Below are 15,261 nucleotides of genomic sequence, written 5' to 3'. Positions count from 1 at the left end.
ACCAAAATACCTCGCAAATATAATGACTTAAATTATCTGGCTATGCAGCTTTTGTAACCATTTGCTAAATTCCTCAAAAAGAATTGGGAAAATTAATGTTTTCCAACTCTAGGAAAAAACAAGCTTTCAGCACATGAATGAAATATTTTAAGAGAGGAAGACAGAATTAAGCTGAAAACCATTCCTGATAATAAAATGCTTCTGTGTACAGCACTGGCCTGTCAGCCCCACAAACTGACTATCACACAATGAGTAGTCGATAGATTTCTCACTTGTGGAGCGAATCCAGGCAGTGTGTACTTTACTGCATGACGGCAGTTTTCTTCTTCAAGATAATGGTCTGTCTTTTCAGTTAGCATATAGAACAATGTCATATTTTTAACTGGAGAACACGGACCCACAGCATGTAACTTACAGTCAAAAGGCTAATATTTTTGTCAAACTTTCCCAAGGGTAAAATGTTAAGTACACTATGACACATTATTTCTCCTACTTTATTTTCAATAATGAACAGATGCAATTTATAATGACCCACTGTACTGCTTTAAGGTTTGACCAACTCTAAATCAGAGGTGGATACAAATTGTATACAGTATGTGACCAAACGTAAGCAAACAGATTCACTTTTTCATTAATAGACAATAATGCAGAGAGGTGCTTAATATATAGATTATTTTGAATAAAACAAGCCTGGACATATTACAGGTAAATAAACATTTTGAGGGTATTAAAACACCTGTTTATTCTAAAATGATGGGTAACACTGCCATAAAATTAAAATAATTCCTTTACTTTATCTCATGCCAGTAGGAAGGTATGGTACCTTACTCTTGTCACTGAACCTATTTTAGCTAACGCGGAAGGTATAATCCCTGAATGAGGCATTACTGGGTTTTTTAAAATAAGAATAGTCCTTAATGTGATTTTCTACACGTCACGTAGCAGGTGATGGTTTATCTCTCCTTCCATCAATACCCTATGTAGGTACTATGCACAGGGCACTATCTTCAACAAACATGCCACCCTCTTTAGTAAAATGGTCATTTGCAGAGAAAGCAGAAGTCCAGCTTGCAAAGTCTTAATTTTTCATTGTCTGGATTTAAGCTCCATTACAAAGTTCCAAATTTTTGTTTGTGGGTTGCGCATGGTTCAGTGAAAATTCCTGCACTTATTGATGCCACATGTAAACAAGGTCACTGTCTGGGAAGTGAAAACTTGGACCCACTGGAAAAACTGACAACGTTCAACGTGACGTAAGAGCACAGTAGCACTATCTACTGCAGTGTACAACTCGCACTGTGTGGGGAGCGAAGCTCTTTGTGTATTGTTGGCCTGTCATTGTTCACCATGCTGTGGATATAATGTCTGGTAGTTGTCATAGACCCCCTCATGGCCCCATAAGCAGCTGATTACTGAGACTCAACTCTCAAACTGTTCTTCACAGTTCAAGGTGGCATTTTTTTTTGGGTTTCGGCAATCCAGGATGCCCATGAACAGCCAGTCAGTTAAGAATGGAATATCTACTTCCTCAGTCTTCTGGATGGCTTCTACCAAAGTTCTTTTAACCACCTGTGCATTTCCTTCCTCAAGCTTCAGTTCTTTTGAACTTGCTGGTTATAATTTTTACAATGCACAGACTGAAACTCCCTCTGGCATGTACCTGTGCTTATAAGTAGCAATCATGTGCTTATAATGTCACAGATATTGCCTATTTTGCTCATGTGGATTTAAATTGGTCAAATTTGTGTGCATTTCTTTCTTGTGTGTAAGTCTGATATTACACAAAGAGTTAAATCAACCTCAATTCAGCACAACGTCTCAATATTTGTTGATAAATTTAAGCAGGTGGTTGAGTATGTACATTATGTGCCTGATTTCCCAAGTTGGTAAAAGTACTATTTGTCGCAGCTTTCCCAATTAATTTTACAATAATATCAAGTAGGTGTACTATTGCCACTGTTCAGATTTTTGAGTTATTATACTTTTCGATGCAGACTGATTTTACAGATCTTTGGCTTCAATTTTTATACAACATTAATGAGCACTGTCCTTATTCATGAACATCCTCTTTACCAACAAATGCTTGCTTGACTGACTAACAATATGTGCAGGCAACCAGAAAACGGTGCAAAACAGAAATGTCACAATGAAAACAAATACTGGCATACGATGATACAAATAAATCTCTTGGGTTCCGTGCCAATCTTAAATATTCCAATTTTTAAATGATGAAGAAATACAAAACGGAGACCAAACAAATTATTTTCTCAGTGATATTGAAAGTAGCCATTTCGAGATACCTCAAATCTTCTAAATTCAGAAAACAGGCTAGTTTAGAGCACGTTTTTTTTTCAATGTACAGCACAAATCTTTTGTTTCATTAGATAAAGAGCTTTGAAAAATCTACAGTCTGTCTTGGACATTGTGAAATAATTGCTGTATGAATCATTAAAGAGTAGATATTACAGGTTTTATAAGGTGTCATTTAAATTACAGGGTTTCATATCCAAAGGTGGTTGAAAAGGCATTAGTAACCTTACCAGCAGTAGTCCAAGAGATGTGGAGGAAGCACAGGGATGTAAATGTGTTGCCAGTACATTGGAAACAGCATGGCAGCAGACCCATGAACACATGCAGTTAACTAAAGGTTGAAAGCAAAGAATACAAAAAACAGAAAAAGACATTTTGCTTATGGGTTTGAACTGTTATAAACGACAGAAAAAGAACATTGGAGAATTACTATTTTGAGAAACTATCATGCATTTATGTTTTATTGCATTCTAAAGTATTTGCAGAAACTAAAAGGCTCTATTTCCATTTTCCAAAACATACACACATGTGGAGGATTTAAAATTGCTTTAGAATCCTAATGTGTAATACAGCGTAGCAATCAGCAAAACAGATTATTTGTGCTCATGTTCACAGAACAACAAGTGATTCAATTCATCTAAAAAACACTATTATTAGAATGTGGATTTATGTTTCCACAACTTGCATTGATGGTGCAGTAAAGTAGATCTTTTATTAAAAGGTTTAGGATTGACAAAAAGAAAAAATATGCTAGGGCTAGCCAAACAAAGAGAAAGGAACATTATTGACAAAAATGAATGAATGGATTCCAGTTTATGAAAAAATCCTTATTAAAACAAAACCAGTATGACAATTGCTGTCTGCGTCCATCGGAAAATAAACCATTTCAGTGTGTTTGTGAACATTACCATGGATTATAATGACCTGCTCGGCAGTTTGCTCATCCTCTAGATTAAAATAACATGATTAAATATGGAAAAAGAACAGAGGTCTGAAGGCTCCTTGGGGATATCATTAGGGCAAATTGCCAAAGAATGAAACATGAGCTAGCCAAGAGAGACTGCAAGCTGAAATAATACCAAGGGACCAGTATGTTCGACAGTTGGAGCTTCAGTAATGTGTGAACTACAGCTTCTACTATCAGGAGACCCTGCTCACTGACACACAGAATGTCACAATTGACCAGCAAACTGGCCAAGCTTAACAGCTACACCACAGCAAGCAAAATAAATCTTTCTTTAACACCAGTTTGTGCATCTGCAGGGCTTATCACTTTTTCTATTCTTTTTTTCCTACACTGCGTTGCACACAATACTGTATGCTATGCAATTACCCCTGCCGTCACAATAGTAAAACATTAATTAGCACTAATTGGCTTGCTTGATATAAAAATGTTCCTGGTGTGTTGAACAATTGCTTTGAGATAAATATTGTGGATAATTTTAGAGTATAGATATATATATTTCACAGCTCCCAAAAACAATCTGTATTTCTTAATTCCAAACAATTGAAGGTATAACAAATTACATTAAATTTCTAAATTTAACAATACAAAAGCCACCTTAATCATAAAACAACAATCAAGTTGGGCACCTTGTGAATTTCAAATGCTTCCATTCTAATTTAATTTTTCATGGTTCTTGACTGGTGGTAATGGGAATCTTGGATACAAAAAAACCCATCAACCCATCCAGTTTTAGAATCTTTTATTCTGATAGTGCCAACAAGCTGCTGTCTCATCCCCGAGAAGAAAACCTTTCATCAGTTGGTACCATGAAGTAATGGCTCAGAAAACCTGGGTAACCAACTCCAATTATTTCAACAAGGCCTCAAGGCAAGCCCAATTGGCTTGATTTATACAAAAGTTTAAAGGGGATTTTAGAAGTTGGACAAGGGCAGGAGAATAGATAAACATTGAGAAGCAAATTATATGTTTGATTTTTCACTCCTTTACTGTGCAGAGATAAGGTCTCATATAGTAGCAAAACTAAGCAGTAGCACAATTAATTTCTGTCAAACATTTTCAAAATAAACCTCACCACTGCTCCACACACTGTTAGGAAAGATTAAATCAAAAGTAAAAAGGAGTGAATTTGGAGATCTGATTTGCTTCTCTAGGGCTCCATATGAATTCAGTCTCCAGTGCAGTCTAATAAAATATTTGCCAGACTAATAAATAATTAATGCTTCAAGCCAAATGGCTTATGAAATCCACAAAGAGATTTCTACTTAATATTCAATTCAGTGCAGAATTATATATACACTCTTCAAGAACAAATGATAGATTATACCTTTTTAGTGCCAGTTTTACCCTACTGAGAGTTATTTCTTATTAATTAGCTTTGTAGCTCTCTAGTACTTGATACCACCTTTGCCAAAACAGACCATAGCTTCAAAAGTTTAACGACAAATCAAATATTTTATCAAGTCACTCAGTATCAGTATGTCAAAAGATGCATAGACTGCATTGATTGCCCTTAAAGAATTCTAAATGAATGTATCCTAAATTAGAAAAATTCTTCATTGGATGCCTAATCTGATGTTTTTCTAAAATTACATCTTTAGACAGCAAAAAAGAAATGAATCGATCTTAAGAAATGTAAAACATATTTCGTATCTGCCTTTGTTTGCCAAATCTGCCTATAATGTGTTCACCACTTTGTTTGAATTTTTTGTATTACTTTTGGCATTCCATGCAAATCCAGAAATAATGTGCAAAGAGCAAACGCATTTTGTTTCCAAGCATGGAAAAATAAACTATTAATATATCTATGTAAAAAAAACACGTTCAAAATTGAGTAAATATTTCCTGAGAACCAGAAAATTTGTTCTCTAAAAACAAAGGTACAAAGGCGCAGTGATTCCTGCCAAATGCGAACAGAAGCAATTTCTTCTGTCACACATGACAATGCTATAGTCATCTGAACCCAGGGAAGTGCAAGAAGCTTCCTTATAGGCCTTTTATTTAAACTCCAATTACTGCCGTTCCTCCAGTTTCTGTCGACAATTGTTTAGTGTGAAGCTAAAACCTGCACAGGTTATCCAGTAACAGGCAGGTGGCATTTTTTTTTGGGGGGGGAAAGACAAGAAACAACAACAAGATTGCAAAACAGCCACTTAAAGTTGGTTCTGCACAAGCAAAAAAAACAAGCAAGGTGGTAAGGGTTTTAAAAATATCTAATAAATCAATAGTGGAATTTGGGGGGAGAAAAAAAAAACGACACTGCAGACAATGCACTTCAAAAAGGAATGTCTAAACCAAAGCAACCTCTCTGGCTACCACTGCAGGCCATGAAGGATCTGCTCTTGTTAGCATAACACTGACAGCATGATGAGAAGGCTCCTGTCAGACACAGGCCAGTCGGGGTCTCAGAGACGAAATGTACAGCCCCAGCTGACTAGTTAGAGAAAGTCTGGTGTGGTACAATTATACAAGCATATGACAAGCCTGCATGCTTGGCTGACTTGAGAGCCAACGACATGGCTTTAAACAGTGGTACTTCTTACCTCTGGTCACAAAACAGCAATAAGTCAACTGATGCATTGTTGTAAAATCATGATTTATTCCTTTGCTTTGAATACATGCGAGTATGGAGTGATGTTCTGGTAGACTGGCACAGCAGGTTCACTGGGGGCCTAAACATTGAGGGCCTGCCTGCAGCATGCATAATATATGCACATCTTTTTTTTTTTCCCAAGCAGCTCACTGGAACAACTGCAGCAGGTCTAGCTGGACAGAACCTTAGCTGAGACTAAAGCCTGAGATACAGTCTATTTTCAAGGGAAAACGGGGCTTGGCAAAAAAATGCATATTTTTCCCCAAATCATTTGCGAAAATTTAAAAAGTATGCATAATATAAAACTCACATGAAGTTCTATCCACTGCAGAGCTTGATGAGCTTTCGAAAGTTAGAAGCACATTTCATGCTTTTTAATGAAGCAAAAAAAACTGTATTATACAATCCTTACTGCTTAATAAACTAGGAATGATTTGTCTTTGCACACTGGAAAAACCAAATCACTTAAATGTGAAAACCTTAACCAAGAGGCAAATATTTCATAGTTTTATACTCTATATGTCATGGAATAAGTGGCATGAGCCTGATGATTTGAAAGAGGAAAATTCTTCAAGATTGAGTAATTTTGTAACCTCCTACAAAGAAAGTCTTTTGGGAGTCCTTGAATCCTGTCCTGCCTATTGCACACATTGCCCTTAGATAGTGAACTGGAACAGCAAAGATAGAGCTGGGATGACATCACTAGCCCATTTTCCATGAACTGTCATAAACATTTGGACTGCAATCAACCTCAGAGATAAGGGACAACTCCCTTTAAAGTGTGAGCTGTTTGACAGAAAGTATGTAGAAAGCAAGTAATATAAGTGATAATTTAAGAGTGGCTGAAAATGAAATTACACAATTATTTTTGTACTATACAATGTTGCCATTTGTTTCAAGGTCTTCTTTAATAGCTTTTCTTTAGGCTATCTTTCATACCCATGGCTTCCATTTTCAAAACTTTTAGCAAATAACTAATTTAGTTAATCTAAATGTTTTAGCAAATAATATGAAGCAGATATATTATTGCCTAAGTGTTATGTTAGCCATGTTTTCACTGCACAGACTAGTCCAGATTGTTTTATCCTGTAGAAATGTGGATGTAATATTTTAATGATCCGTATATTCCAGTAGGACAGATGTTACAAGCAATTAAACTATGCTTTTTTCGACATCTGACAATTTACGTATACTTTATTTTAGCAGGTTTGTGGAAAAATACTATACTAGCAGTGATTTTACCTGTCTGAAAGTAGTGTTACAGTGTATGCAGACTTCTTAACAGTCACTTTTCAAAAGAGAAAAAAAAATAAATGCACACAATCAGTATAGAAAGCTATGGTACATTTAAATGTTATATTGACAGAAAGCTACTTTAAGATTAGGAAGCTGATTATCTTTAAAATTAAAGTGCTTAGAAACCTTGACTATTGTATTTTACCCCTCTTAAAAACAGAAAAATATCCATTAATATAAACCTTAAAAATGCTATAAATGCAACTATCCACTTGAAACACCTCTTTTATTCTGTGTGAAAATCACATCTTCAGAAGCCTTTCACAGAAATCACCATTAACTTGGTATTCTTGTCCTGTTACTGCTATGTCACAAAGATGAATCCACCTATAATCAGCTGGGGGCTGTTTTTTAGTCCTATCCCACCTTGACTTTTTCAGATTGCTTTGTAGAATAATAAAAAATCGGTAATAGCCTTTAAGGGTTCTTTCACAGAGCCAACACGGCATTCAAATGAACTAAGAAGACTGAAAGAACTTTAATCTAATCTTAACAGGCCAACATTTCACCTGACCTGAAATTGTAATTAAACTAGCTTTTTCTATGAAAAATCCTTTTGTGCACAAGTGCTTATATTTTTTTTCTAGGGTGTGATAAGAACCGCATGTGCAAGTCTGTTAAATCTTAACATTTCTAGTGGCTAAAAAATTGAAATGTGAAAGCTTCAAGGGTACTTACAGTGCTTAGCTTGCTTGAGGTAATGATGATGCGCCGTTCATGCAGCATACTGGCATAGAGTTGCAACATGTTGTTAACATCCACAGCAACAAAGTATTCAGTAATATTTCTCTGTCATAAAAAAAATGATAAAAATATTTGGATCCTCACCCATTAAACAACTTCTTAGAGCTGTGTGTGTATATACAAGTAGAGAGAATATTAAAAGGTATTGTTATTTTTTCTAGAAAACAAAACAACTTACACTTTCAGGAATTGTGGGAAGTCCGTTAATATCAGGAGCTACGAAGTATGAATGCTGTAAAACAGGAAAACAAACCCTTAGAAAAGAGATACATTCTGTGTTGTTGAAAAAGTGCAACACTTGATTCAGTTAATGTTTATATGATTTTTTCCAAAATTAAAGATATGGTAATGCCCACATCTCATATTAAAACCAAACACATCTACTGGCTTTCTTTACGCAACAAAAAAAGTAAAACACTGCGTTGAATCAATTGCAGCTTTTATTAAGGATTAAAGTGAACTACATCAACAGGATCAGAAGAAATTCTCACTTTTAAAGCAGCATGGTCTAATGTTTGGATCAAAGGACTCGAAACCAAGAGAATGAAGGTTTGATTCCCAGCCTATCCAATAACTCCCTGTTTTTCCTGAGGCTAGTCCTAACTTTGTTGTGCTTCAATCATACCCATCTGTAGAAGCAAGGTAAAGCAAAGGCTTACGATAGACACGTAGCTAGATTTTCACGTTTTTCTTATGTTTTCTCTCTTTCAGCTAGGCTGTCATTGCACCAGACAAACAGTGATTCCAACACAGCTGACAGTGTTTTAGCAACTGTATTCTGGAAATGATTAAACTGAAAAGTTTCTTCATATAGATGATTTATTAACTTTTCCAAACTTGAATTGCCATGTACCACAGAAACTGTTCACATTAAAAATAAAATAAATCTTACAAAGTCTTATATGTAGTTCACTGCAAACAACAGTAGGTATATTTGCAAATGGAACAGCTTCCTAGTATCATCTGTATCTTCGCAAAGTCCACATCTTCATCATCTTCATGCTTCACAACAAAATAGTTTACTTTTTCTTGAGCATTGCCCTGAGTTCTGCACAGACAGATGCCAAAAAATGCCTGGTAGGGTAATAAACCCTAAACTGCGTTGGAAAACATTCAGGGTTATTTTCTCTCAGTTAGTATAAGCTCATAAAACAGTACAGGAAGTAAACCAACCACCAATTAAAAGGTTCAAAAGAGCAGGGAAGAATGAAATGATAGCATTCAAGATTAAAGACTGTACTGTACGTACTTAAGTTCACAAAAAAGGTTTACTCAAGAATTGTGTATAAAGCATTTTATAAAAGTTCTTTTTAACCGGAACAGCCTACATTTCCTAATAGCCTAGTATGCAGTCGTATTATGCATTTCTGTGAGGTAAGAAGGGTAGATTTAACAGTAGAACACTATCATATCTGTCAACACTAAAGTTTACAAAGTGAACTTTCCTTAAATATTTTTGCATTTCTTTAGAAATACTTAAAATGCATCTACAGACACAGAAATCATTTCTCAGAACACTGAAACCTGAAGTCTGTTCACCATTAAAATCCACCACAGCTGTCAAATCCTTGTGCAGTTTTTGAAAACGTATTTAAGAAAATGGTGTATTTTGAAATCAATTTTTCATTTTGTTTTAGAAATATTTGGAAATACAAAAATGAGGGCTAGAGGGAACATTAAAAAGGAGATTTCTTTAAGCTACAGTTGTTTTCAGGTGTATGAAAAATGCAATATTTAGTAGTGCTGTTTTAAAAAGAGAATACAGTAGTGCAGTACATTATCATCAATTACAAGGTTTGCTTTCCAAAGTGGAAAAAGCGAACATCCAGAACAAACAGAGATTTTTATTTTGTTATATTAAGGATAGAAAAGACCAAAGACCATTTAGTAAAAATTTAACACCTTCAACTGCCCCATGATTATTGCTTAGATTAAAGAATTTAGATTTGCTACAGACTTTCTCTTTACACTCACCGGCTGCTGGCTTTGCTGTTGTTTCACAACTTGCCCAGTGGCAATGTGCAACTGCTCATTCTTACAATTTGAGGAAAAAAGTAAAATAAAAAGTTCACACTTGAAATAAAAAGGACCAATTTCTAGCACAAATTTCAAAATAAAATGAACTTTGGCTACATTTTAGTTTCATGAAATATGGGAGACAATTAAAAACATGCAGTGTTTATAGGTGCCTAAGTTGTGGCGGGTTGAAAAATGGAAGTATAAATGTTAAAAAAAACCTTGAACAAACATTTTAACCCAAACCATTATGTAAACCGCAGACAGTACATTAATAATTCTTCAGCTTTACATTTAGAATTTCATTTAAAATATATGTATGCAAACATAAAATAAATATATGTACTGACGATAAAAAAAAAATAAAAAATGATACTGATGTTTCAGTTTCCCAATTGGGAAAATAAGTGATTCGCACATGAAAACATGCTCACCAAAGTTTTAGTTATTTAATAATTTTTTTTGTAAAAACACACAAGAAACAATGCAGTCAAAGTATGTCTGCACCTGCATGACATGGTGATCCCTTTGTTTTAAGTTTTTCTAAAAATAATCTCTTGATGATTTAGTGAATAAAACAAGTGTGATTATTTTTCTATATACAATCCTTCTTTTTCCAAATACCAGAAAAGACTGAGAAAGATTTAGATAATTTCTTAATTGTATATCCCACTTTAAAAAAGATTTCTTATATGACAGTAGATGTTTGAAAGATTTTATAATGTTATTATATAAAAAGGATTTAACACTATAGAAATGGAATTGCAAGTTAACTTCAATGATTAAAACATGATTGATCCACTCATTTTCAGTGGTTTGTCTACAGACTTTTAATGGAATAGAAAACCTGGGATTAAATGTGTGAAGTACTGTATCATGAAGTACCATAAAAAGCAAGGTGTAAAGCAACCCAGTCTCTGTTCATATCATACTGCATAAAACAGTATTTTTAGAGAAAATAAGTTATTTGAAAATGTAGTAAAGACAAGAACTCTCAGATTGCTGAAAGTAGGCTATATAACACACTTTGATCACAACAGGAACTGCATCACAGATACTTCCTCTGGTAAATACAATTCTAATAGAGTGCAACACTGAATCCTTTGTCAAGAACTGTAAATCCAATTAACAGGATGGAAAATAGAAATCTACTCTTATTAGCAGGCTGTGTCACTTTATTTGGGATCCAAATGAACTGTGTGGCCATCTGACCACAGTACAACCGTGCTTTTATACTATAATACAAAAAAGTTTTCCTTTTCCTGTACTTTGCATATCAATAGAATCACAGCTGCCTGCTGGAGTATTTTCTGCATATTTCTATTGAAGCATGCTTTGAGTTTTCTTACTTCAGTGGAGATACATGTTTCATAGCACAAATATTTTCTATACTTAAGTCTTACAACATATTCTACACTGTGTAAAAGACAATTTCAAACAGTTCCTTTTTAAGATACATTTTAGACACATTTCAGTGAGGACATTTTTGAAAAACAGATTCATGTTGAAGTGTTGTACAAACTTTTTTTTTCTTTCACTAAAGTTTGTTTAGTGTATACATCAATTTGTTGCAACAAGCACCATGGCATATTTTGATATATCAGCTGTTTTCTTCAGAGAAATCAATGGATTTAAAAAAATGACTAAATGCTGGAACACCTCATTTTGACCAAAGGCCAGTCTCTAAGTAAAAGGTTGAACTTCACAAATATGTACATTCAGAGTGACAGATAGACAGCTATAAAAACATGTCATTTTACGATTACAATGAAACATGATGAGTTGTGAAAGTGCCCATTAGGATAACAATGTCCAGTTGCTTCTTATCTGATACCTAAGCTATTAAAACCACTTCTGTTTCAAAACAAAATGTCAGCTTTTGCCTTCTCTGTTAATACCTACCACACTGAGACTGACAGGAGTTCTTGGCTTTGGCACTGGGTGGTTGTACAATGATTTTAATATATCATTCAAGTCAGTTTCCTGTAGGAAGGACAAAAAACAATACGTAAATGCCCGAGTGCCCATAAATTGCAAATGCTGAATTCATGGAGAATTCTGCAAGAAAGAAAAGCCCACAAGAGTAAGTTTAACAAGAGATTCTGTGGTTTCAAACTACAAACTAAACTGCTATGCAAGCTTATTGTTGATGTGATGATTTATAGAGTACAGTTGTTGTTTTTTTTCAATTAACGAAAGACACTCACTTGAGAAGTTTTTTAGACATTTTTTTAATCTGTTTGCCACAAAACTGGCTAAGATTGAAGACTGAGTTCTATAAATTGTACAACAGATTATGCCCTTTTTTCCTTATAGCCATTGCGGTTAGAATTTGAGAAAATAACTTGTCAAGACCACATTAAAATACACGAGGATTTAAAACATTTTCCCCACACTTTAGTAGACGAAACAGTAAACAAAACTGCACTTCCATGCCTCTGCACTGGAACTTTTGCATAACACTGGAACATTTGTATACCATAAAAACCCATTAACTTTACATTAGATGCTATTCAATGCTTTGCAGCTGCAGTGATTTTGTATTATAGGTATACAGCATGTATTTTTCTTCAACCGCAAAAACACTAAGTAGCAGATTAAATGAATACTGTTTTAGAACAGTTTATAACCAACTTTATAAGAAAAAATCAGAAAGGTTTAAAACAGAGCTTCCCAACCATCTGTCTACAGGGAAACAGCAATGGTACTAAAACTAGTTTAAAACTTCAACATGTCATCCAGTATTTCCTGTGCCCTCAAACTCCAAAACATACTTAGCTTGTGATTTGTTTGTACAAGAAATCTTACACCCCTGCACTGTGTTCTCAGCAGCTTTTTAACATTGCTACATGACAGCCCACTGATAGTACAAGTTAAGCTTTCAGACTGTTTCTTTCAGGGGATGATAGATGCTGGCTCATCAAGTCAATATTTTTTCTATGAAAACTGCTCATAATCATTTTCAAAACTTTTGCTTCAGCAATTTAATTTTCCAAGACACCAGTATTTGACAGGAGCTCTCTTAATTTGTTTTCTTCTCAGTAGATCATATTTAAGTATTTAATCTAAACCTTTACCTCCTCTGAAGCATCAGTAATAAAGAATTTATAACAGGCTAATCAATTTTTCTACAACAGATTTATACAGTATACGGAATTATACAGACATCCGATTAAAACACATAAAGTCCATTTACATTGACATGAATGCACAAACCAAAAATTCAGTTTTTGTACTCTTGTTCTTTTCACTTCACCAGCAGCACTAAACCTTACACATCAAAGATTAAGAAAACTTTATTTCTGATAAAGAGGCTAGTGTGGGAAAAGAAAACAAAAACTGCCATAAACAATATTAATTTAAAAAAATATTTGTATTAAAATCCAAAAAAATTCAAATTCCCAGGTAAGCACTAAGTGATTTATGAGTGTTACCTTTACGTTTGTAGGTAATTACAACACAAATATGTTGCATGTAATGTTAATAAGTAAATTACAGAAAACTGTTTTTTATATAAAGAAATTCTTACATGTGAATGTACCTTAAGCAGAATGAAAGAGTCATATCACAATATTTATCATTACTATTTCTATAAATGTGGTTTCTCTTGAAAGCAGACAACGTTAAAAAACCAACAGCTCACCTGATGTTTTGCTAAGTAGTCTGCCAAAGTGTTTAGCAGCTTATAGTAAATCTCAAACCATGGTAGATAACTGAAAGCAAAAAGAAAGCACATTAGCAAACCAAACGCTTTGCACAAACAATTCTATATTCCAACGCTTCGCAAGTTTACACATCAAACTTATTCATCCTCGGGTTCTCCACATATCTTGAATTTTTACTACATTACAGTACACAGGAAAACCAAGTTTGCTAAAGCTTCTAAAGTGACTGGCTCCCACAATACAGACAACATTCTTAACTGCTTTACATTAACTGGAATGATGCCTTGTGTTTACCAGGTGGTTGCTTGGGCATTTGGGTAGTTGTTCATGTACATAAGATGATCATAAAATGGGTATTTTGCTCTGTATTTCTGTGCTTCTTTCCCCGTTCTGGACCAGTTGTCTGTCTCTCCCTCAAATACTTGGCTATGTACCAAGAGTACTTCTGGTGCATTTCCAGTATATCATTCCTTATTAATGCAAGTTATTTCATTATACTCACTATTTGGTATCTTAGGAATTTGTCTTCTTAGAGTAGTTTATTAGATATAAATGTTCTTGATTGTTTGTAAAAAAAAAAAACAGTATCTGACCACATTTCTTTGTAATAACTAAAAGATAAGGCATTCACTACTACAAACACACAGCTAGATGTAGCAGAAGTGTACATACTGTACACATTTTAAGAACACTTTGTTTACATTTAATTACAGATTTTTTTCTGTATGGGGCATTTAAAATGTATTGTGGTTAAATCATTTGGATAAGAAATGTTTCAAAATCATTAAATTCAAACCTCACGTTTTGCAAAATGGTTTCACATTTTACACATTCTCTTAACAATGAAGTTTCTCCAAAAATTGATCTAATTCAACCTAAAACTGATCTAAAACAACACATAATGCACTGTAGTCTGGAAGAGAATAAACTATTCTTTATTTTATACAACCAAATTAAAATATTTTGCTCCACATTCAATAATAGCCTTGTTTAACCAGTTCATAAAAAATGGAATATGGAGTTGCAAGCTTTAATCCAATCAAATTAATATTAATTATATTACAGATTTCCAATCTAACTGCTTCCTACATATTTATATGTTGCAAATGTCAATGCAAAACCCAGATGTTAAGTTAAAAAAGAAATCAGTCCCATTTAATACATTCCTTCTTTCTTTAAATTATGATAGGTTTACCTAATGCACAAGTGGTAAGAATCTACAGACAAACATTATGTATAGAACTATTAGTGGGAAGCTGCATCAGCATGTGTAGGCTACAAAGGAACAAGCAAAAGGTTTATTCCATGCTGAAAGGAGAAGAAAGAAAACACAACGTTTCGGTCGTGGAGCTTTCTTCAGGTGTAAGCTCATAGTTCCTTTAGAACTATTAGTTATCCGTAAATTTTGATGGGTTTTAGAATGTGGCTGGATGCACATGGGCATTATATATTAAAAGTACAAGCATGCATTCAGTCTGAGAAAACTAAGCTTCAGTTTTCCGTCCAGAGACCACACACTTTGTATACAACTTGTAATGGTAATTGATCACAATACAAAAAATTTGGAAAAGCCTAACTGCACTCAGCTCTTCTTTTGCTTACAAGGCTAAAACAAGAAGCAAAAGAAGTTTTTTTTGGAAGAAAAAAAAAACTTTTTAAGTGACAAACATACT

At 34.2% G+C, this 15,261-nt stretch overlaps 1 protein-coding gene across 2 annotated transcripts in view; it reads right to left on the bottom strand.

Annotated features, from left to right (window-relative positions):
- The window catches only part of dennd1b (DENN domain containing 1B), a 96,726-nt gene that overhangs the window by 38,232 nt on the left and 43,233 nt on the right, over window positions 1-15,261 (bottom strand). The window contains exons 6-11 of one of the 2 annotated variants that reach the window (XM_088927045.1): window positions 13,567-13,636; window positions 11,826-11,906; window positions 9,882-9,941; window positions 8,086-8,139; window positions 7,842-7,952; window positions 2,541-2,641 (exon numbers count right to left, since the gene is read on the bottom strand). In XM_088927045.1, coding sequence (XP_088783171.1) covers window positions 2,541-2,641; window positions 7,842-7,952; window positions 8,086-8,139; window positions 9,882-9,941; window positions 11,826-11,906; window positions 13,567-13,636 — 477 coding nt within the window. The remainder of the gene's footprint in view (window positions 1-2,540; window positions 2,642-7,841; window positions 7,953-8,085; window positions 8,140-9,881; window positions 9,942-11,825; window positions 11,907-13,566; window positions 13,637-15,261) is intronic. The other variant, XM_088927046.1, reaches the window with a different exon arrangement.

Source organism: Atractosteus spatula, chromosome 11 (assembly GCF_055471065.1).
Source record: "Atractosteus spatula isolate fAtrSpa1 chromosome 11, fAtrSpa1.hap1, whole genome shotgun sequence".
NCBI classification, from domain to species: Eukaryota; Metazoa; Chordata; class Actinopteri; order Semionotiformes; family Lepisosteidae; genus Atractosteus; species Atractosteus spatula.
The sequence above is the reverse complement of the archived record's forward strand: the minus strand, read 5'-3'. Positions and strand labels throughout refer to the sequence as shown.